This window comes from Rattus norvegicus, chromosome 10 (assembly GCF_036323735.1).
Source record: "Rattus norvegicus strain BN/NHsdMcwi chromosome 10, GRCr8, whole genome shotgun sequence".
NCBI classification, from domain to species: domain Eukaryota; kingdom Metazoa; phylum Chordata; class Mammalia; order Rodentia; family Muridae; genus Rattus; species Rattus norvegicus.
In genome coordinates this window covers 34,763,549-34,787,168 of record NC_086028.1, presented here as the reverse complement: position 1 = coordinate 34,787,168, position 23,620 = coordinate 34,763,549, and the positions used below count along the sequence as shown (strand labels likewise).

Genomic DNA, 23,620 nt, shown 5'->3' with positions numbered 1-23,620 from the left:
GCCAGAGGACAACCTCAGGTACTGCCTAGCATGCTTTCAAAGACAGGGTCTCTTGGCTGGGCATGGAGGCACACACCTCTAATCCCAGCACTTGGGAGGTAGAGGCAGGTGGATTTCCCTGAGTTCCAGGACAGCCAGGGCTACATAGAGAAACCCTGTCTGGAAAAACAAAACAATAAAGCAAACAAGCAAACAAACAAAAAAGACAGTCTTTGGCTGGCCTAGAACTAACAAATTGGGCTAGGCCGACTGTTCAGAGACACCCAGAAATCCACCTTTCTCCTCCTCCCAGGACTGGTATTATTCTAAGCCCATGCCAACGAACCCAGCTTTTCTTCCCATGGTTCTGGGGTTTGGGACTCGGGTCCTCCTGCTTGCATCACAAGCACTTCATGTTGAGGCTTCTCTCTAGCTGCCTCCCTTGTTTCTGCTGGGAGCATTTAGCAGCTGTGTCACTTGCTGGCATCATTGAAAGCCTGTGGACCCACCTCAAAATTGACGTGTCCATTGGGAAGGCGGTTGGCGCAGCCCTCATTGAGGAAATAAATGTCCTTGATGAGCAGGCTGAAGAAGGGGATGACAATCTGGAAGGGAGAAGGTGCAGATCACTGTAAAGGAACAGCCCTAGTAGCCCAGAGCTAGAAGCGGGCTCAGAGTACAGGCACAGGAAGTGCCACCCTGCTCCATGGTCACCCAGCCTCTGTAAGGATGGGAGAAAACTCATGCAGAAACCCACTGTTGTATGTGACTTCTCCTATCAGAGGTGACAGCCCAGCTTCTATACAGTCCACCCTAGAGTCTGACTCATGAGCTGGGAGCCAGTATCCCTGAGGCTAAAGCACTACTTGTGTCCAGGGATCAGCAAAACAGCCGACAAAGTACAACAAGGTCAGTATATTCAAAGCTGTACGGGGCCTGGCTCTGCTACTGCCTCACAGTACAACTGAACAGTGAAGAATCCTCACTGGGACTCAGTCTTCCAATCTGGCAGATGGGAATGCTGAAGCCCATCAGAGTTAAGTAGAGGGCTGGGAATCATGGAGCCCACCTGTTCTAGATACTCGGGGGAAAGAAGTTCCTGGCCTTGCTGTCTGGCTTTCTAATGTCCTGGCTCCTGCTTGCTGCAGGCTTACTAGGGCAGTGACTGGGCCGGGTGATTTGGTCCCTCAGATTCCTGACTGCTACAGTTTGGATCATGTGTTTTCCAAAGGCCCCTATGACTATGACTTGCTTCTGGGGGTAGTGGTCATGGGAGGCTGTGGGAATATTAGGAGACGGAGTTTAGTCAGCAAGAGATCTTTAGTCACAGGGGACATGCCTTTGAATTCTGAGTTTTTCCTCCTCTTTTTGGCTCCCCTGCCATCATGTGAGCAGTTTAATTTTATCGTATGTCTTTACCATAAAAGGCTTACAGTCACAAAGTCAGCCAACCATGGGCCGAGACCTTTGAAACCCGCAGAGTTGAACCTTTTTGCTTTATAACTTGGCTGTGTCAGGCATTTGGTTACAGTGACAGAAAGTTGGAGCATACATTGATACAGCCCACCTGAAACAATATGGGAGGAGCTGTGAAGGCCGAAACGTCTAAGCTTTGAAGGCTCTTCCCTACCTTCTCCCTGCTGCTGTGAGCAGTCAGTGAGCGGTGGGCTGCCCCACGCAGAGCTGTCCTATAGTTGCAGAAATTCCCTGTTGGGTCCATCTGGTGCTGGAAGGAGACAGGGAGACATTTGAGTGACTATATTCAGGGACCAGAGGGCCACACCCATTGGACAAGCAGCCCTGCTTACCTCCAGAATGAAGAACTTGGCTGTTTTCACTTTGGCCCAAGTCTTCTTCAGCCTGGAGACAGGACTCATGTTCATGCCGGCTGAAAGAAGGTAAACAGAGATGGGCGAGCTCCTCCAGCCTGGACAGTCCCCTTTGTTCCCATAGGAAAAGCGGTCTCGGTGTGCCCTGACTGTGTGACTCAGACTGTGGCTGAGGGAGCGGGTGCTGGTGTACTTGGGTGCATTTAACTCTGACTGATCCACCTACAGGAGCCCACCACGGAGTCAGTACTTATTATCGTCTCATTCTCTCTGTCTGTGGGTGTGCAGACTCTTCAAATGCACCCCTTGGAGACTGACCTTGCTTCAGATGGAGCGCCTCCATCAGCCCCCGGAGCTGGCCACCTAGGCCACAGCCACCCACTGCCGAGAAGACCCTTGGCACGCACACCACCTGCTAGCTGTGTCCTGTTTAACCTCTCTGGTGGTCCTCACACAGGGTACTCGAGGCCTGGGCAAGTTCACTCACAGATAATGGCCATGAGGGAGTTGAAGTTGCCGATGTTGAAGCACTCTCGGGCCACGTCAATGAAGAACTCGATCACCTGTGCCCTCTGTTTCTTCTTGGCTGGCTGGGGAGAAGACCCCAGAGCTTCAGTGGGTGTGTGTTCTTCCCCCTTCAAACACCCCAATTAACCAGCCTGGCTCCCCTGCCCTTCTCTAAGCCCAGTTCACAGCTGAGAAGCCCAAGGCCCAGGGTCTCGGGACCCTTCGTCAGGACCCTCAGCAGATGCACCCACAGCTCAGAAGTGTGCAGGGCAGATGTGACCCCAGTAAAGTTCCTGTGGGATGGGTGCCCCTGCACTGGAGGGCCTAGGAGGTGTCTTTGGAATGGTGCCCCCACAAGGCCAAACTTTCCCTGAAAGGTGGAAACAGTACTATTTCCTTTCTTCCCAGTGTGGAACTCCTCTCTCTTCAGTAGTGGCCGAACACCAACCCTGGGCCCTGCTCATTGTGCTACCCACTATTGCTTTCTGTCAGAAAACCATGCCGCTGTGAGAACTCACTCTGGGGACAAGTAGTTAAGACTCTCCACCTTTCTGGTGGGTCAGGACCAACCTGTCTTTTCCCCAGAGCCCTCCCAGGTGGGTTCCTGGGTGGTCTAGCCTCCACACTGGCCTACCTGAGCTGCCGAGCCAGTGATGGGAATATGGGAACAGGCTCAGGTCGTACAGTTCAGGTGCATCTTTCTTGTCTATGAATACCATAGCCTCTCCGGCCACCAGGAAGTGACACTGTAGGTGCCCCACCACAGCTCCTCCAAGGAGTCCTCTCTGCTGCAGAGAGCCGCCTACCTGAGGCTTAGTCCTGTCCTTCAGATGGCAACACTAACCAAGGACAGTGACGGAGCCAGGCGATGTTTAGACAGAAGCTGGCCATGTTAGCCCACTATGAATGCCACAGGTCAGTTTCTCCCTCAGCACAAACCTGACTGTCCTGTTCACTTCTCAGCTGCTGACCCCTAATAAACACTGACCCTTGACCCCAGGCTCTGTCTCAGCACCTGCACCCTGTGAGCCCAACTAGCCCGTCTGTCCCTTTGTGCTTCAGGACAATGGTGGGTCGTGACCGGCCAGAGTCAAATATCATATCCTGTATCTCAGATATTTACATTATGATTCATAACAGTAGAATTACAGTTACTAGGTAGCAATGAAAATAATTCTATGGTTAGGGGTCACCATAACATGGAGAACTGCATTACAGAGTTACAGCATTAGGAAGGCTGAGAACCACGGTCTGAGGATGAAGGCGTATGTGCAGAGGACAGTGCCCTCAGTTTAAGGAAGAGATGACAGGCAGGGTTTGGCCAGGCACCTCACCTCAGTGCCAGTGTGTTTAATACTAGGGTGACAGAACTTCCTGTAGACAGAAGCAGCCACTGGCTGGACTTGTTTTGGAATTCAGTTTTTTAAAAATTATGGCCCATCATTTCTTATATTCAGAAAATGACAGATAAAGAGCACACTCGAGGGGCTGGAGAGATGGCTCGGTGGTTAAGAGCACTGACTGCTCTTCCAGAGGTCCTGAGTTCAATTCCCAGCAACCACATGGTGGCTCACAACCATCTGTAACGGGTTCTGGTGCCCTCTTCTGGTGTGTCTGAAGATAGCTATAGTGTTCTCACATACATTAAATAAATATTTTTTTTTTAAAGAGTGCACTAGAGATCGATGGTTTGGAGGAATTGTGCATATCCTTCAGAGCATTTAATAAACGTATGCGAAGCAAGGTTAATAGACACAGTGAAACCTGTAGAGGTCACCTCCTGTCCCCTCTAGGTATCATTTCCTGACTAAATAAACAACATCGTGGCTTTAGGTTACTCTGAAGATATGAATTTTAAAAGTAATAGTAATTAAATAAAGAAAATATTTAGGAATCGATTTATTTCCAGTCTCATCGTTGGCCTGGACTGTTAACATTGCAATTTCCCAGCTCTTAAAGGTTGGACCCTTTTTATCTCCAAGCCCCAAGTAAGCTACACAGCCCAGATGCCTGAGGCAGACAGGCAGAGGCACACAGTAGTCAGCTCAGTCCCCAGCAAATTGTCTGACTTCCACTTGGCTTCCATCTACAGGGGACATTCACTGGGGGGAAGGGGCTTGGGAAGGTTGAGATTCGATGCATCCTTCTGACTCTCGGGTAGCCTCTGACTGGCAGGCAGGCCCAAGCTGGCTTTACTCACCATGCAGATTTCTGTGGCTACCAGGTAGCATAGTCTGTTGAACCACTTCACGTAGGCCTCTACGTTGTTTGTCTTGTCATTGAAGCGGGGCTAGGAAAGACACGCAGGCTGAGACTCGTTGTCAATAACTTTTTAGAGCATGGAATCAGGTCACAGTCATTATAAAGAACCCAGACAACGGAACAATCTCAAAGTCAACCAGAAACACAACAATCTGGTGTGGAACCTCCTGGTCTTCTTCCTGTAGGCTGGAGGTCCTGGGCTTATCCCCAGAAAGGGGGTGGCAGTTAGGTGTAGAGCTCTGCAGTATGTGAGCTCACACACTCACCATGTGTCCCTGGGTCCATCCCCAGCACCAGATGATGGACAAATAACATAATTAATAAGGTTGTACTTCAGAAGTATGAGCACACACACTGAATCAGTATTTATTATCCATAGATTCTGTATTTGCAAATTTGCATACTACTTCTTTTTTTCTCTCTTCAAATAGCTTGTGTTGCCTTCCCATTCAATGGTGTGCGGGCACAGAAAGGCAACATATTCGAGCTACTTGCATAAGCATTTCCAGCTAAGACTGAACTAAACAAAGCTGTTGTGTCTTGTTTCTGCTCAGACTGTGAGCAAGGATCCTTCCCCCTGCCTCTGTTTAGTATCGCTTTTCTTTCCTTTTTATGTTTTCTTTGGAGAATAGTTTCCGCATTTTGAAAGGATTCCAAGAATAATACTGAGGTGATGTATTTTATTTCTAAGCACAGGAGGGCTATGGTGTCTCCCACAGAGAAAACACGCGCCAGGGAGTTCTCATTTATCTATGACTTATACAGACAGACAGCCAAATAGAGAGAGATCGGTAGATAGACAAGTGGATGGACACACACAGATAGATGGAGAGACAGACAAGTAGGGAGATAAATATTTTTTATGTGGTTCTGGGGATGAAACCCGTGCTCCTGAGCTCCATCTCAGACCCAATCATGAGTTGGCCTGGCCATTTAATGCCCTAAGTTCAGTGCTAATCAGTGATGCATGTTAGATATGTGTCCCTTACACACGAGCACATAAACATGACTATGTGTTGATGGCTTGTAGAAAATATTGAGAAAAGAAGCTTGTGTGAACCTGATGTTACATTTTCCCCCAGGAGCAATGGCTTAGGATTTGATAATTTGACACTTGTGTTAGTGTTCTACAACATAATTAGCGGGAATAACAGAATCAACTCTGTGTGTGTGTGTGTGTGTGTGTGTGTGTGTGTGTGTCTATATCTATAGATTTCCATTTGAATCTTTTCCTGAGTCATAAATCTTTGGAGAAAAAAAATTCAACCTATGCTGAACATTCTATGTATCGTAAATACATGGACCATGGTTTAAATGAGTAAACTTAAGGTAAAGAACTATGTATGTTAAAACTACGGGGATAATTTTCAATGAGTAGGGGAGATAGATGGAAAAAATGTAAAGAAAGGAGAGAAAAAGAAATGGGAAGTCAAGGAAGGTGATGACAACTGGACAAGGACAGACCCTTGCAGATCAGCAATTACAGTCAAATCCCACTTCTTGACATTTTCTAAGCCAAGGATGTAAATAAAAGAGAAGTAGGACATGTGCATTTGACAAGTGTCACACAGCGATTTGGAGGATTCCAACTTTGGTGGTTCAACTATGATTTTTTTCAGTTTTATGGTGGGCTTATCAGGACAGAGCCCCATTGAAAGTAAAGGAGGATCGGTAACATTTGGACAACATTTTAAGCCCCCCCCCCAAATTATTTTGATGGAGAAAGCATTGTAGAAGCAACTACAGGGTAACCACACAGTGATAAGAAGTTCAATTCCTTAGGAAAATATCACGAGTGCAAACATGTTTGTGCTAAGTAACATGCTTTCGAAATATGGAGTTAGGACTGGGGAGATGACTCAGTGGGTAAAGTGCTTGCCAGACAAGCATGAAGACCTGAGTCTGATGCCCAGAACCCCACACTCACACACACACACACAAGCTCGGTTGCATTCACCTTGTAATGCCAGTGATGTGATATATAGATGAAGAGACAGAAATAAATCACAAAAAATAGTAATGGGACTCCAACAGGAATGTGCAGAATAGTTTAAAAGGATAGTTGTCCATGAGTAACTTTGTATCTGTAAACACAAAAACTTAAGGGAAAAGGTTAAGTTCTTGAAACAATATAAGAAGTTACAAAGCAACTTAAGAAAGAGAAAGGCAAAGGCCAGCTACCCGGGAGGCTGAGGTAGGGGGAGCCCAAGTTCAAGGCCCAGCTGAACTAGTTAGTGAGCCTGTCACAAAAATTAAAAACAAAACAAAAAAACAAAAACAAAAACAAAACAAAAACCAAACCAAACAAAACAAAACAAAAAAAAAAAAAAACCGGGCTGGAGAGATGGCTCAGCGGTTAAGAGCACTGACTGCTCTTCCAGAGGTCCTGAGTTCAAATCCCAGCAACCACATGGTGGCTCACAGCCATCCATAATGGGATCCAATGTCCCCTTCAGGTGTGTCTGAAGACAGCAACAGTGTACTTACATACATGGAATAAATAAAATAAATCTTTAAAAAAAAAAAAACCAACCAACCAAACAAACAAACAAACAAAAAAAAGGAGATTTGGGAGTGTAGCTCAAGGGTGGAGTGCCTGTCAAGGAAATGGAATGACCTCAGTTCCAGCCTCAGGAATACTTTGGGGAAGAGGATAGGGAAAACCTAAATACCCTTCTGGTTACTAAATAACAGTGAGAATAGACAAAGAAACAATCCAACAAGAAAAACTTGAGTGGGTTAATGAATGCTGCTCCTCTAAGAACACTCATTCTCAAGAGTTTTCACTGGCAAAAGCTGATCAATGTTCCAATAACAGGTAATTCCAGTCTTTCCCACACAACAGAGTAAAGAGTGAGAGGAGCTGAAAATAGTTTCAGGAAGAGGAGTGTCCGCTCAACCTGACTCATGAGTAATGGTGGCAGAGTATCCAAACAAACGGCATGCAGGACCCAGGGACAGGGAGAGACAAAGGTTCATCTTCTTCTGGTTTGCTTATTTCAGGATCGTAAGGTGGACTCAACACTGATTTTAAAAGCTAATAAAAAGTCAGTACTGTAGAGGAGAAGCATCACATGAGTTCTGTGACGATGCATTATTATGAAAATATCTCTTACATCCCAGAGATGGGGACTTTTGCCAGACCTTACAACCTCGGTAGTAACACCTTGAGCTCACTTAAGACCGATGGCTGTTCTGCTGTCCACTCAGTCTGTTTGTTCGACCTGCCTCCAGGAGAACAATGTAACAACTATCCCTGTCTTAGATGTCCCAGGAGAACAATGTAACAACCATCCCTGTCTTAGATGTCCCACACAATCGGCTTTTGCAGCTTAAGCTGGTGCTTAGCTTTCATCTTAAATAGCGGTTTTTCTTCCACGCCCCTGGCCCAGAGCAATGCGGGGTGTGCTTGAATGTGTGCTATGATAATCATTTGCTGAAAATAGCAAACAGGACAAAAGAGACCTTGTACAATAACTGTCACCAATGCTGGAAACGGCCTGGAGACAGAGCGTTTGCAGGACTGCTTGTTATTTGGGGAGATTGGAACTGGTAGTTTCATTCTATGTAAAACTCGGTTCAAGTATTTCTGTAAAGCAGCCTTACTTGTGTTATGCTGTCTGTTTAATAGAGGAGAGCAAAGCCCTTTGTTGGGGACAGATTCACAAAAGACAGCATTCAAGCAGGTGCAGATTCAAACTCATCTGACAGGCAGACAGGACAGAAACCGTAAGCTACCCAGAGACAGAAGACACATGGAGAGGTGTAGAGAATTCATATTTGGGCTCCCTCTTCAAATTCAAGAAGACACACGTGTTGGACCTTTTTGTTAATATGACGCTAATGCACCTGGGTGCATCTGAGATGAGCTCTACTGCCCTTAATCTATGCGGGGTAATAGAAGCAGAGAAAGAACCCAGCAAAAGTCAAGGACCGTGCGTGTGAGACCTCCTGACACACTAAGAAGCAAGCACCTGGGGCTGGGGATTTAGCTCAGTGGTAGAGCGCTTACCTAGGAAGCACAAGGCCCTGGGTTCAGTCCCCAGCTCCGAAAAAAAGAACCAAAAAAAAAAAAAGAAGCAAGCACCTTTCTGTTACCCGGAAAATAATCTAAAAGCAAACACTCTAGCATGGCCTGCTAAAAGTGATCCTTTTAAAACTAGGAAAAGAAGGGCAGAAGGGCGCCATTTCTCAACGCTTCTGCTTAACATGGTACTGGGGTGCAAGCTTCTGCCATAAATAGAATTGGGCAGGGGTGTCCCGAATTAGGTAACAATCTTAGCACTTCAGAGACGTGAAGTGATGAAGGAGAATATGTAGACGATTCCTGTTCCTCTTATACCGGTGGAGTTTCTATTCTATGATTGCCACAGAAATAAAAATGAATACTATTTCAGGGGCTGGTCGGGTGGCTCAGTGGTTAAGAGCACTTGCTAGAAGCCCACAGCAGCACGTGGTTGCTTGGCTGCCTAGCATGCAGGAGGCTCTGGGTTCAGTCTCTAATACCAAAAATTAGAAATAAAAAAGTACTGTCAGTTACAAAATTGGTCTGCAAAAACAAAAACAAAACCAAAACTGTTGGATCTGAACTGACCACTGGTTTCCACTGAATATTATTTTGACCTGAAGAATGATAGAGAAACTCCCATTATTCAGACTTCAACATTTGGCTGATCTTGCCTTGAAAATGAATAAAAAGCCAGGTAACTTCCAAGAGAACAATTCACAGTATTTGTTGCCAATGATGAAATTCAAGCTTTCAAGAAGAAATTGGGAATTTACAAAACCCTTACCCACCTCTGTGAGCTTGACAGCCTCTGGGTTTTCATGGATTTTTCTCCCCAACAGTGGGAAGATCTCCTGTAATTAGTGTCTCCATGGTTTTTTTTTTAATGATGTATGGTGCTATAACATCCCATATTCAGGGTGCGTTACAGCCCAGTGGACATCACGGTGTATGGAAAGGTCACTGCTATACTTTCGGATCTCATGCTACAATGAATGTTTAAAAATTAGCACTTGCATCTAACAAGAATATGGGCAGGTATCTCATAAGAATGTTAACTGTTTCAATTCTCAACTGCATACCTGTGAGATTTGATCCCCCCTCCCTTCCCTCCAGGGATTGGCACTAGAATGAACCTTGGGGGTTCCTGAGCAGGAGGAAAGAGTTCTGCCCTTGAGCTCCAGCTCCCAGCCTGAGGACGCACATCTGCAGAGTGGGTGCCATTGATCATCTGCCTTGTGAAGTCCTGTGATCTCTACCAAACGCATGATCAGGTTATTTTCTGTCTAGCTAGCTCAGAGACAAAAAAGGGCAATTACCACTACAGCACTTAATTTACAGTCCTTTTCTTAGGAGGGACCATAAATAACTGATGCTTCCAGTTCTGACTGGATCTAGCCGGTTGGTTAGACACCCTACTCCTGTGCTGGGGCCCTAGGAGGTAAGAACTAGCTCTAAGTGTTAGTGTGGCTCAACCCTTCCAATTTTTTTTCAGGCGACGAGCACTAGCCAACACTTCTTACAGTGGCCACTAGAGGGCACAAGCGCCTGCCCAAACGCACAAGGAGGACCCTTATGTCCCACCCTGCAAGGTGCACCCTGTACATTCTCTCTACCCAGCGTTGAAGCTTGACTCAACCTAGCGGGGTATATCTAGCCAGTCCATGGGGCTCTCTGGGACTCGGCGCTGGACATCTGAGCTGGAAAGGCTGGGTGGAACGTCCAGGGGCCCTCCGTTCTGCTCTGGGCAGCATCAGGGTTTCCCCAGATGATGTCCGTGAGATCTCCCCGCTCTTGGCCACCACTGAGTGGAGGCCACTGTAGTCTCAGCATTCCCAAGAACCTTTTTTTACCTTTGTGCCTGCCAGGGGGTCCTTGTTCACAAAAGCCTGGACAAACTCCTCGGGCCCAATGTGCCTAAGCCGCTCCTGCATGGGGAGGGGAGAAGAGTCAGAAAAGAGGGCGGGGTACACGCTGGGGAGGAGGCACATTCCGGGAGGCAGCAAGGGCACAGTCAGGGGTGCTAGCGTGACAGGGAGGTGCCAACTTTCTTTCACTACCTCTCTCTGGAGGCCCTTTAGCCTCTGTATCTACACAGAACCCCCATGTGCTTGGGGTGAGGTCGGCTCATTCCTTTTACCAATATGAAGGAGGGCTCAACTGCTGCTCTGGAAAACTGGGAGAGCAGCCTCCCCCTACTTCCAGCCTCAGGTGTGTTGGGCCCAAATGGTAAGTTCCGTAGGCCTGGGAAGACCACATAGTGAATGGCGTCAGAATGAGAGTTTGAACTCAATTCCTCTGTCCTCAGCCTAGACCCTTAGCTGGCACCTGCAGACCTCCTGACCCAGGCCCGAGAATGCTGTGGGACTGCTCTGGAGTCTTCTGCAGGGTCCATTGGGCATGGATCCTTGGGCTATGCTGAGATCAGGAAAGACAGGCTGGGGGCAGTGTTTGCTATGTCTAATGGCTCCTTCCCTGGGTCCCACTTACCAGCTCCACATGGGTCAGTTGCTGGGCCAGTGTGTAGGGGTCACTGCAGACACCCAGGAGCTCCCTGTGGATTGAGGCTGGAGGCTTGGTCCTGTAGGAGATGGGCTTGTCCGCCCCTACCAGGCCTTCTGGTCCCTGGCCAAGTGATGCCAATTTCTGGTGCAGAGTCTGCAGGAGCTGGTGCATCCTGTTTCCGTAGGTCTAGGTTTGTGGCGAGGGGAGAGGGCACTCAGGCCTGAACACTCACATCCCAAACTCAACCCCAGCTGCAGGCTCCTGGGCTCCAAAGTGTGTGTGTGTGTGTGTGTGTGTGTGTGTGTGTGTGTGTGTTTAGAGCATGTGTGCTGTGTGTTTATAGTACATGTGGTCTGTCTATGTGGTATGCGGAGGGTGTTTTCTCTGTGTGTTTTGAGTGTGTGTTTGTGGGGTGTGTGTATATGTGTTTTGTGTGTATGTGTGTTTTGAATGTGTGTACGTATGTGGTGTGTGTGGTATGGGTGTGGTGTGTGTATGTTTAAAGTATGTGTGGTGTGTGTATGTGGTATGTGGGGTATGTTTTCTCTGTGTATTTTGAGAGTGTGTGGTGTGAGTATGTGGGGTGTGTGTATGTGGGGTGTGTGTGTGTATGTGGTTTGGGTGTGTGTGGTGTGTGTGTATGTGTGGTGGGATGTGGTGCCTCTGTGAACAAGGCCAGGTACCAGCAAATATCCTGGGGCCTGTCCCATCCTGAAAAAGGTCCCTACACTCCACATGTGGTGGTTGGGAATGAAGTGAAGGCAGTTGGGGAAAAGGCTGTGGGTTTTAGGTGGGGTTTGAGAAAATGCTTCAGGTAGAACATCTCTGGCTAAAATGTACAAGCTGCTTCTGGACTCTGGGGAAGAGGTCAGGCAAGCCAGGGGAAGAAGGAAGGGGAGGAAAGGAAGGCACAGGACACACCCAGTCCCGCAGGATTGGCCCCTTACTGGCTCGAGTGAGAACCATCCTGGTCCTCAAGCTTGGCTCAGAGCTGACTCTGGGCCAGCCTCACTCTCCTGCCTCAGTCTCTGGCAATGCCGCCTTCCCTGATGGGACTTTGTTCACAGGACCCCAGCTAGAATGATGCTGCATGGGACAGGAAGTGCCATGTTTGTTACAAGAACCCAGCCCAGCTCTGGGCATGCAGGGTAACAAACCCTCTCAACACGGAGCTCGGAAGGACAGCCTGCTTTGAACTGTGCCCGGGCTGGGGACAGGGACACGAGGTTCCTCAGGGTGACCTTCGACTCACAATGAGAAGTCCACCATTTCTCCTTCAGAGACCCTATTTCTTTGTTTTAAAAAAAAGTTTTTTTAAATTAAAAAAACAAATTGGCTGCGTGTGTGTGTGTCTGGGTGTGGGTGTGTACACTTCAGTGCAGGAGCCGTCAAAGGCCAGGCTAGGGCATCAGTGTCCTGGAGCTTGAGTTACAGGTAAGTCATGATGCCAGCATGGATGCTGGGAACTGAACTCTGGTCCTTCTGCTCTTCACTGCCGAGCCATGCAGCCCTAAGGACACTATCTCTAAAGAGAGCCGCCATTAGTTTAGCTGGATTTATTGAGACATCTACATAACCCAAGACCTTTGGCCTTTAACCCACGATAGACCCCTAAGACTATCAGCCCATGGCAAATATCACTCCTAGAGACATCTCTACTCCTTGTGCACCAAGGAGCTAGGGTGAGAGCTGGCGGGAGAGTGGGAGGCAGTTGGGGAACTTTCTCTCTCAGCTGCTCTTGTGGTTCATCTCTGGAACCCTTCTCCTGCTGCAAACTACAGGTCCCTGGCCGTGAACACTGATTGCCAGCCTGTGTCTACATGGGGAGCAGGCCAGTGGGGACTCTGTAGGCCCCTGAACATGGACCTTTGCAGGTGGCTTAATGGGTCACACAGAGCCACTGCCAGGCCCCCAGTCCTCATGAGCCCATGGATGGGTCTTATTCACTACCTAATACCATTGCCAGGACAGAAGGGAGGGGTAGAGATGCTGGCCTAAACAGGTCCCTGGATTCCCTCTCAGCTATGCAGGGCCTGGCTCCTCAATGGACTCCAGAGGGCCCATTGAGGGTTTATACTATGTAGTGTTGGGAGAGAAGGGCCCAGAGGAATCCGGAAACAGGCTCAGGTCCTGGATGAGAAGGTACCGGAAGGGGAAGTGATTTCTACCCTGCCTTGCCCACCTCGTCACATGGGGAGATGCGGCCCACCACGTCTGTCAGGTGTCCGATGGTGGACTCCTCTTCAAAGTCCCGTGGGAAGGTTTCAGTCCACTCGGCTAACAACTGGAGCAATTTGGCACCAAACTTCCGGACTCGGGCCTGCAAGGCAAAGGCAGAAGCAGGAGCCATTTGGTGGGCTGTAGTGAGCCTCTCACGGAGCAAGCTCTGCCCGTCTAGGTTATACCATGGCCCCTTGCAGTAGTTGTGGTAAGCCTCAGGCTATCTGTGCCCTGCGTCAGGGAGAGGACAACAGAGCAGAGGACTGGAGGGGAGGTGCCTTGGCTCCGCTCACACAGGGGACGGAAGTGAGGCAGACACTTATTTTGAGGCCGGGTCCATCTCATTTCTACCACCGACAGTATCCCTGGCCTCTCCCTTTCCTAGGGTCACAGTATCCTAGGGTTAGTTTTCCCATGGGACTTCCCCTCCTCTTAGAGAGAGAGGCCCAGCCGATTGGCTCAGGGGTGGAACTATTTGAGTACTGGCCTATCAGAACCCGGGATTCTAAGGCATCATGTGCAATGAATGCCCACAGATGAGCATGTGACCTAAGCAAGGTCGATGAAATCTCAACCTTTTACCTTCAAAGGTCTTTCCATGTGATTCAGAGGTTAGAAGGTCACCCTGACAAAGGAGGTCACCTGTCACTGTGCAAGAGAATCAGCCAGCATAAGCTGAGGCCTGTGGTCCCAGATGAAACCAGGGGGGACCATCAGAGTAGGAAACCCCATTGGGTGATTTGGGCTCCTCACAGAGAAGTACCCAATGCTGGGCAGGCACAGGAGTCACCCATGTTTCTTTGCTTGGGTCAGTTGAAGCTGGGTTTCCGCACCCAAAAGCCTGACTGACACAGGTGTGGAAAATCATGTTAGAGAATCAGGCAGGGAGAGGAGAAAAGGCCTGATGAGGCATGGCATAGAGAAGCCACCCTCATTCAGAAATGGAATGGGACTGAAGAGAAATCCTGCAAAGGCCTGGGCTGTCCCAGGCTACAGGTAAGGGCCCTGTAGACTCGGTTCCGCGGACTCAGGTCTGGCTTTAATAGATCTCACAGGACGTTGGAAAATGGCACAAGGGTAAGAGTGACCTATTCTTGCAGGTCCTGGGCCTCCGGTAAGTCAGAAGCTTAATAGGCTCCCTTTCCAGAGAATGGAGCAACCACTGCCTCCCCCAAGAGTGACCCTGTGAGGTCATACCCAGGGCATACACGTTCGCTCAGAGGCCCCTGGCCTACCTAGCTCCTCACCTTGTCCAGCACCGGCTTGTCCAGCTGTTGCTGCTCTATGCACAGGTGACACACACGAGCCAGGAGCTCTCGGGGCTCGATGAAGAGACGAGAGCTCAGCAGGAAGGTGAAGATGTAGGCTTTCTGGTGAGGACGCCACATACACTCATCAGAGCACACAGGGTGTCACCAGCCTGCCCCGACTCCCCAGACACCAGCCCATTTCCAGCCCTGTCGCCTGCTCCATGCCCTCCTGCCCCTTGTCCCCGCACCGGGCGGCTCACCTACCTCAGGATAGTAATCGGCTGTGGGCACGAGGTGCTGAATCAGGGTCTCCAAAGAGGCTGAGGATGGAGCTCCGTCCAGGAGGGGCTGCCCAGCCTGCTCTCCTTCTGTGGAGTCTATGGGAGGCGGGCTGAGGCTGCCTGGGGTGACCATGTCGGAGGCAGTCAGTGTCCGGGGCATGCCTGCCTGCAGTGATAAGAAACAGTTGGGGGGTGGGGGGGTTGGGGGTTTAGCTCAGTGGTAGAGCGCTTGCCTAGGAAGCGCAAGGCCCTGGGTTCGGTCCCCAGCTCCGAAATCCGGGCTGGAGAACTATGCCTCTCACCATCCACACTTAAGTTCAGCAAGCCCATCATGAGAGGCTGCCAGTGTCCCCTACTTTGCAGCCCAACGTCCATTCTGCATTTTCTTATAGCCCCCACCCAAGTCTTCCCCCAGGAACCATCTCTCCCTGGAAAACACATCCTTTTTTTTTTTTTTTTTTTTTAAAGATTTATTTATTTATTATATATAAGTACACTGTAGCTATTCAGATACACCAGAAGAGGGCATCAGATCTCATTACAGATGGTTGTGAGCCACCATGTGGTTGCTGGGATTTGAACTCAGGACCTCTGGAAGAGCAGTCAGTGCTCTTAACCACTGAGCCATCTCTCCAGCCCTGGAAAACACATCCTTAACAGCTGGTTATCCCTTGCTTCTCTCTCTTTATAATTCAGGTTGGCCTTCAACTCACAGCAATCCCCCTGTTTTAGACTCTTCCATTGCCGGCACTCTAGGTGTGAGCTACCTAGCACAGGAAAAGTTGTTCGTCCAAGTCCTTAATAGTCACTATCTTCCCCCAGCTTCTGGCCACAAAAAGAGGCTCAGGGGCGACCCTGATCCAGATTAGGGGTTCAGGAACAATCCCAGCTCTCCCTCGACACTTGGAAGCTATGGTTCCCCTGAGGTCCTAGTGACTGGACTTTGGGGAATGTAAGCTCAACATTATTGAGTTCATCTCGGTACCATGAGGAGCTAGGAAGGTAGGCACACTCTTTTTGGAGGGAGAGAGTTGGCACTGACCGCCCGTACATCTACCTGAGGACTCTGCCGCTGAGCTAACATCCCAGCTCACTTTGCTACTTTTCATTTTGAGACAGGCTCTTGCTAAGTTGCCCAAGTTGGCTTTCCATGTTCTCTGTAGTCTAGACAGGCCTTGAACATACAGTTCTCCCGCATTAGCCTCCTGAGTAGCTCCTCAATGGGGCTAGTCCTGCTTCCTTTCAGGATCTCTGTACTCCAAAGCCATGTCTGACCCCTGGTAGACGTCAGTGGATTTTCATTGTGAGCCCTGTTGTAGGCCTGGGAGCTTCTGTCAGTGGTTGGTGTAGCTAAGACCCTCTGCTGGCATTAGAGTGTCTTCTCTATGTAGGCCTCTAGACCGATGCTGAGTACTTCTGTGGCCTGGCCAGCAGAGGGCGCCTGCACATTTTTCCGGTGAGCTCCCAGTTCTTCCACAAGTTTTGTAGGTCTGTGGGCGTTTAACCAGTTCCAGCCTAGACAGTCAGGTCACCCCATTTTCTCAAACACGGAATCTTATGGGCTCACCCCCTGAAAGACTCTGGCTTTGGCCTGCTTTTTCTGCCCCCTAGCGACCCTGACCTAGAGACAGAAAGACAGGAGGCCAGAGCCCACTCAGGGGTGAGGGGGAACTCTCCAGAGGGCTGTACATGTGGTGTGGGAGGTGCTGGGATGGGGTTGCAGTATTAACGAGTGCTTGGTCAATCCATGTGGATAGCAGCCTGGACAGCCCTGACCTTGGCAATTGTCGAAGCTTTATTTTTAATCTCCCTAGCAATCTCCAACACTCAATTTTCAGTCCTAAAAATGCAAATTTCACAAGCCACCTCTTGTCCATCTGTGTGGGGAAGCCGGTGCAGATGAAGACGGCGGGAGTGGGGGTGGGGAATTCTGAAGATTCTCAGTGGAGAGGGTGGCCATCTCTAGAGACAGCAGGTGCCAGCTCTGTTTCATGCCTGGAGCTCAGCACCTGGTTCTAACTTTATATGCCAACATATGTGAGCGCTGAAGCTCCCCTCTCCCATGTAATGTCTGCCGCCTCTTCACCCTACAGCCCGTCCTGGATTCCAGTCCAATTTTCTCCCAGATGGGCCAGTGACAGAGTGGAGGTGACACTAAAACTCTCTGTGGGGCACAGCAGCAGTCTGCCAGGTGGTGGGAGAATCACAGAGGGATTGACGCGGCACAAGTCAATCGGGGAAGCTCTCAGAACACCCCTAGGCCTGGCTCAGCATTGGGCACTTGATGCTGGGTCCTTGGGGGTGGGCTAGATCCCCAAGCTCATGCTGAAGGAGTGTCCTGCAGGGATGACCTGAGAGGGGACGGGCTGCCAACTGGGAGCCTGGGGAGGTCACTGACCTGAGGACTGAGGGTAAGAATGAGCCCGTGGAAAAACATGGCCATCATGGGACCAACAAGGGGAAGTCGGGCGATTATGAAAAAGTGTGCTTAGGTGGCTGGGAACAGGTATCAGGTCCTAAGTGACAAAGTGGTGGATGAGGGAGAACACAGGATGACAGGCACATCGAACGTCCATGTGTGGAAACACATGTCTTTCCAAGAAGCACATCAAGGCCCCAGGCCATGCACCCAGGTCCTTTCCTGTGCGAATGACTCTTGGATCAGTTTATCGCCCTATGGTTTCTTCACACAAATGCAATGTAAGCATTTATTTTTCCCATTTCGTTATTACACACAAAATAGCATGTCCCCAATGCTGTCCCATTCTGGGTTCTTTTCTTTAACAATACATCTCAGAAATCTTTCTGCAGTAGGCCAGGGTTTGTTTCAGTTTTTCTTTTTTCCCTAAAATGTTTTGTTTTAGTTTTTGAGACCATTTTATTCGCTCTTTGTGTGTCCAGGAGTAATTTCTTAAAGCCTGCCTAATTAATGTCCATCAATGGATGAATACATAAACAAGATGTGTATATATAATATATATATGGTATATACATATGATGAGATATTATTCTCTCTCTTTTTTTTGTTCTGGAGCTGAGGACTGAACCCAGGACCTTGTGCTTGCTAGGCAAGTGCTCTACCACTGAGTTAAATCCCCAACCCCGATATTATTCTCTCTTAAAGGTGGGGGGGAATTCTGAGATGTCTTACAGCATGGAGAAACACTGAGGGCACTGAGTTAGGGGCAGAAGCCAGTTACAGGAAGACAAAAGCTGGTCTGGGGAGATGAATCTGCAGTTAAGAGCGGATACTTCCCCTGTAACTCCAGCTGGAAAGAATTCCTTGCCCTCTGACTGTCTGAAAATCAATCTGTCTCTGTCTCTGTCTCTGTCTCTGTCTCTGTCTCTGTCTCTGTCTCTGTCTCTCTCTCTCTCTCTCTCTCAGCCCTTTTTGTGGCATGAGTCAGCAGGCTTCACAAGTGCTATAACAAATTCCAAAGATAGTCAATGTATCAAGCTATCTTGATACAGTTTACTTTAGCTTACTGTTTGGAAGCTTCTTTTTGGTAAGTGACTGGCCAGTGACTGGCTGGTCTCCTTGCTTTGGGCCTTTGCTGGAGGCACCATGGTGGGGCACTTAGTAGAAAAAACAACTCACTCGTCTCATAGCTGGTAAGTGAAGAAGATGAGGAGCAAGAGCTCAGCCACTATGTCCCCCTTCGAGGGCATGACGTCAGCAATCTGAATAGCTCTCACTGGGTTACACCTCTTAAAGGTTCACCACTTTTCACCAGGCTTTGGTGCACGGGCCTCTGGAGGAGCATCAAGATCCGAGCTAGGGTGGGACCATGGGTAAGTTACTTGGATCATTGCTGTGATAAAATACCCTGAAAAACACAGCTCATGGGAGAAAGGGCTTATTTGGTCATGGACAGAGAAGCCATGGTGGCTGGAGCTAGAGGCATCTGGTCACGCTGCACCCACAGTGACAAAACAGAGAGTAACAAAGGCTGGTGCTCAACCCGGCTTTCCCCTTTTTATGTAACCCAGAACTAGAGCTCAGGGATGGTGCTGGTTCCTTCTGGGGTAAGCGTTCCCACCTGAACCTAATCAAAGTAACACATCACAGGCATGACTGGGGCTAACCCAATCAAGATAATTAATTCTTCATAAGTGAGCCTGGCACTCTTTGGCAATCAACATCACAGGCCACAAAATAAATGAGATTTTACAGTAATCAGTTCTGGCCAGCGTGTTGGAACAATCCTTTGAATACTTCTGGGGTGAAGGAGTAAGAGGGGTGTCAGAGCTTTTGAATCGTACCAAGATTCGGTTTTGTGTGCCAAGCCATTCATATCCCAGTTTCCTTTCACACCAATAAAATCCTTGGCAATACAGTCCAAATAAATAAATAAATTAATTAATTAATTAATAACCAACCACAAGGGAGAGGCTCTGGAAAGAAGAGCATAGGCTTCGACTATAATATGGCTCCTAACTGAAGTGGACAAGCCAAGCCTTCTGGTGGATTTGGTCTAACGCTTGTATTATGTTATCTGGGTTCCCAAAATTGTGTGAGAATCCATATGTAAGACGCTAAGAGTCCCTGCCGCCCAGTTGGTTGGTTCTGATTGGAAAATAAAGTGGTCAGTGGCCAATGGCTGAGCAGGGAGACAGAGGCGGGACTTCAGGATTCACAGGCGAGGGGACAGTGGAGAAAGGAGAACCGCCACACGGGAAAGGAATAAGGAATGGAGAGCATACCGATCTTAAGAGCCAGAGATGAGTGGCCCCAGCCCCCAACCCCCAATTAGGTCTAGGGTAGCAAAGATGAAATATAGACTTTAGTAAGTATTAACTCAGGAGTATTGGCGGGGAGGTGTTAACGACACGGAAGTTTGGGAGTGGCCCAGCCACTGAGCTGCTTAAGGCATATTAAAATATAAGGCTGCGTGTGTGTCTTTCATTGGGGAACCTAGAACGTTGGGGTGGGTGGTGAGGAACGCGCACCATTGCCGGGCGATTAGAGCCATTAATCAACCACAGCAGCAAAGCCTTACACTGCTAGGTCCGTCCTGTGGCTTGTTGTCCTGGCAAGTCTAATTGAAAGCTCACCGTGGCAGAGAAGCTGTCAGTCATTTATCGACACGTGGATTTCACTGTGTTGAGGTCACTGCTTCTGGGTGTGTTATTTTTGTCATTCAACTTTGCCAGTTCTTGTTCTGCATTGACATGACTCTGCACGTGCACATGAGCTTTCCTGTGAATGCGTATTACATCAAGTTTCGGTTCAACCGTCCTTGCATTCCGTCAACAGTCTCACTAAACCCTGTGGTATAATCCTTTTTAATGTGCTGCTAAATTTGGTTTGATAATTTTTTTGTTGTTGTTGCTGCTATTGCTGAGAACTTTTGCATCAACGTTTCTAAAGAAACATTACCCTTGAATTTTCCTTTATTGTAGGTGTTGTGCCCGTTAAGCGTTCGTGAACCCTGGAAGACCACCAAGCAGTCGATTCTGATGCAGTCTCACTAGGGTCTTTTTTTATTCAAGCTCACGCTCGGGCTCAGGACAGGAGGGTGAAGCCCCAAGCCCAGTTTCAAGCAAGCGTTTATAGAGGCAAGTCAACCAGCAAGGGGGTGTCTAGCCTGGCACAGCTCTGATTAGGGGGCTATTATGGAGTTTCGCCACCCTTTAGAATGATTGGCTGGTGCTAGGAGCCAAACCATAAACTTAACTTCTGCTTTCCTCCTGATGGGTGGTTGTTGGGGAGCGAAGTGCCAGGGGCAGGCTTGTTTGAGAGTAACCTGGAAACTAGTGCTGGGTGCAGGCCTGTTAGTCAACTCGAGTTCAACCTCAGGTCAGGGTCTCTAAGATGGCCTGGTCTCTCAGTAGGGTCCCTGCACCAGACCAAATGCTTGTCATATAGTATGAGCTAGGAAGCATCCCCCCACTTCAATTATCGGTAAAAGTTTGAAAGGATTTATATTAACTCTTCACACACTTACCAGAGAAGCCGCCATCTTGCACTTTTCTCTGTTGGTGGCTTCTAATTACTAACTGATCTCTTAACTTGTCTCAGGGCTTGGATTACTAACCTGATCTCCTAACTGGTCTGAGGGCTTCTCAGATCTTCATTTCTTTGTAATTTGGACGCCATAACTTTTGTGTTTCTAGGAATTTCCATTCGTTTCACCTGGCTTATTCAATTTCTTGGCATATAATTGGGCATCCTCTCGATGTCTGCAGCACTGGTTCTCTCTCCTCAGGACTTTTCTCTTGGGGGGCCTGGAGCAAGCCTGTTGTTTGGGCGAGCGTCTCCGAGCAGATGACTAGGGATGGGTGTCCAGGGTCTCAGCCAGCCCAGGGCTGCTAATCGGCTGGGATGCTTCTTCAGGGACAAGGAACAACCTGTGTTTAGGGCCTGAGGCACTGAACACAGGGCTCTTTCCAAGGGTCGGGATAATAAACTTGCTCTGGACAGGTTCTGACCTCCAGAGGTTTCAGTAAGAAACAAAGTCTGTTTCTCAGCCTAAGGGTTTTTTGGAAAGTTGGTTGAATGGTGTTTTGCCAGGGCAAACACGTGAAGGAACATTGAACTAAAGCAGATGCAGGTAAAAGGTTGTTTCGCCAAAACAAGCACATAAAAGGACATGTGATAGAAGGCTCTTTGTTAACAACACGCATGCGTTTGGTCCACCTTACATGTGTAGTTGAGCTGCATTTGTCGTGACTCCATAGAGGGAAGCGCACTGAGAAACTTCTGGTGGTGTGCTGCCGTTTCCTGCCACTTCTGTGGACTCTGCTGATTGGCAGAGTGATGTCAGCTAAGACAGACATACTTGCCGAGACAAGACATGTGCTGAGACAAGACCCGTGGAGGACACATGACCTTTGGGGGATATAACTAGGACTTGACAGACAGTTGCTGAGGCTGAGCTTGGACTTGCTTATACAGCGAACTGTACAATGTCTGTGGGTCTCACGTCTTCGCTGATCTTGGCTTTCCTGTAAGAGGCACAGCCGAGAACTTCTGGTGTTCTTCCTAGTCCCTCCTGCTGACGGAGGCCTGGCTGTCTCTGCTAGGTTTGCCACACAGCTGATTCCTGTTTGCTGTCCCGACTCTACCGAACTGGACTGCTGGTGTATCCCTAAAGTGTTTGTGAGTGGATTGAGCTGCTGCTGCTGCTGCTGCTGCTGCTGCTGCTGCTGCTGCTGCTGCTGCTGCTGCTGACGTGTGGACTGCAGATTTCCACACAACACAGATGGGAGTTGCTCCCAAAAACCTTTCTAAGCAGGTCCACTTCCTGTATCCTTTCTCTTCTACTACCTCTGGTGAGTGTTGGGCGTATTTAAGGGAGGTTAACGTATTTAAGATCCATCATTGATAATAAGGTTTGAAAAACTTAGTTACACAATCACTTAAACCTTAAAGGATGATGTTCTCTCATTAGATGGTTTCTCACTTCCCAAACATGGGCCCCAGGTAGTAAACGAGTAGACAAGGTTACCAGTGGGACACTCATGGACTTCCCTGGATCTCTGGGCTCCCAACTCCAGACCAAGCTCTTATCCTTGACCCTGTGAAGTGGGACTTGATAAATGTTGATCTGAGTTGAGGACAGATGAGGCTTAAATATTCATCAGGGTACAGAGTCTGGGAGCTAAGGAAGAACCACCCTTACATGAGAAATCCTCAGTGTAGCCCAGCTTTGCAGGATTTAGGATGCCCCTGAGTATGGCCTGCTGGATTCAGCTGAGGGAGAGACCCAGTGTCCAGCCTGACCCTCCTCTTGCGCAGGAACATTGGAGGTGTCTAGAGGAAGCCACTCTATGATGGCTTTGACCATGCCATGTCATTTTTAGCTTTTCTGATCTTGTCTAGCTAGCCTCTAGGGTCCCCGTCTTCTGGTTTGACAGAAACTGGGATTGAGGCATGACTCATTCCCCCGGAAGAACTCCTGCCTATTCTCTGTAGCCTGTAGGATGCTGTGGCCTCTTATAGGCCTGAGGTGTTCCCAGGTTGAGAATTTACCTGGCTTCATCTGCAGGGGGCTGGTGACAGCACTGGCTGGGAGAGGGATGCTGGGCCGACTTATCTGGGGCTCCAGATGGCCCCTGCTCCTGCTGACAGACCCTGCTGCTTCCACACTTCTAGAAGCAGTTGGGTTTGGAGAGCTCGGGGCACTTGCAGGCAATCTGTTGTTGCAAGTCGAGAGCACCAAGCCTCACAGTAGATTGGTAGCTGAAAATAGAGTTCTCCAAAGAGGGATGAGCTGGCTTCTCCCCTGTCCCCTTATCCATCCTCAGTCACGCTGGCAATTACTTCCTAAACCTCACTTTGAAGAGCTGTCCCACTTAATGGGTCCCCTAAACTATAGCTAAGAGCTGATGTTTCTACTTCCCTACGACAAGGTTTCTTAAATTTTAGGCTGAGACAGGGCGTCCCGCTATGTAGCTCTGGCTATCCTTGAACTTGAAATGTAGACCAGGCTAGACTTGAACTCACAGAGGTCCCCTGACCTCTGCTTCATGAGTGCTGGGGTTAAAGGCATACACTACCACACCTGGTTCTAATCGCTGTTCTGCTACTATTGCTATTATCAATTATTATTAATTTACATGTGTTTTACACACACACACACACACACACACATACACACAGACACACACACACACACACCCTCTGCGAGAGCACTGAGTGCTGTTAAGTAAGCCCTGAACCGTCTCTCCAGCCCCCAGCCCCAGCCCCAACACCAAACCCCACCCCACCATGCTTCTTTGCTTCCAGAAATCACTTCCTTAGACAGGCTGGCACCCAAGTCACAGGGACGAGAGGAA

General features: G+C 48.8%; 1 protein-coding gene across 1 annotated transcript in view; it reads right to left on the bottom strand.

Annotated features, from left to right (window-relative positions):
• Positions 1-23,620, bottom strand: part of Rasgef1c (RasGEF domain family, member 1C) — a 66,191-nt gene that overhangs the window by 7,595 nt on the left and 34,976 nt on the right. Inside the window, exons 2-11 of the mRNA NM_001108273.1 lie at positions 14,823-15,005; positions 14,556-14,678; positions 13,271-13,408; positions 11,074-11,274; positions 10,437-10,511; positions 4,516-4,605; positions 2,296-2,398; positions 1,788-1,867; positions 1,610-1,705; positions 489-584 (exon numbers count right to left, since the gene is read on the bottom strand). Of these exons, the coding sequence (NP_001101743.1) occupies positions 489-584; positions 1,610-1,705; positions 1,788-1,867; positions 2,296-2,398; positions 4,516-4,605; positions 10,437-10,511; positions 11,074-11,274; positions 13,271-13,408; positions 14,556-14,678; positions 14,823-14,999 (1,179 nt within the window). The 5' untranslated portion in view covers positions 15,000-15,005. The remainder of the gene's footprint in view (positions 1-488; positions 585-1,609; positions 1,706-1,787; positions 1,868-2,295; positions 2,399-4,515; positions 4,606-10,436; positions 10,512-11,073; positions 11,275-13,270; positions 13,409-14,555; positions 14,679-14,822; positions 15,006-23,620) is intronic.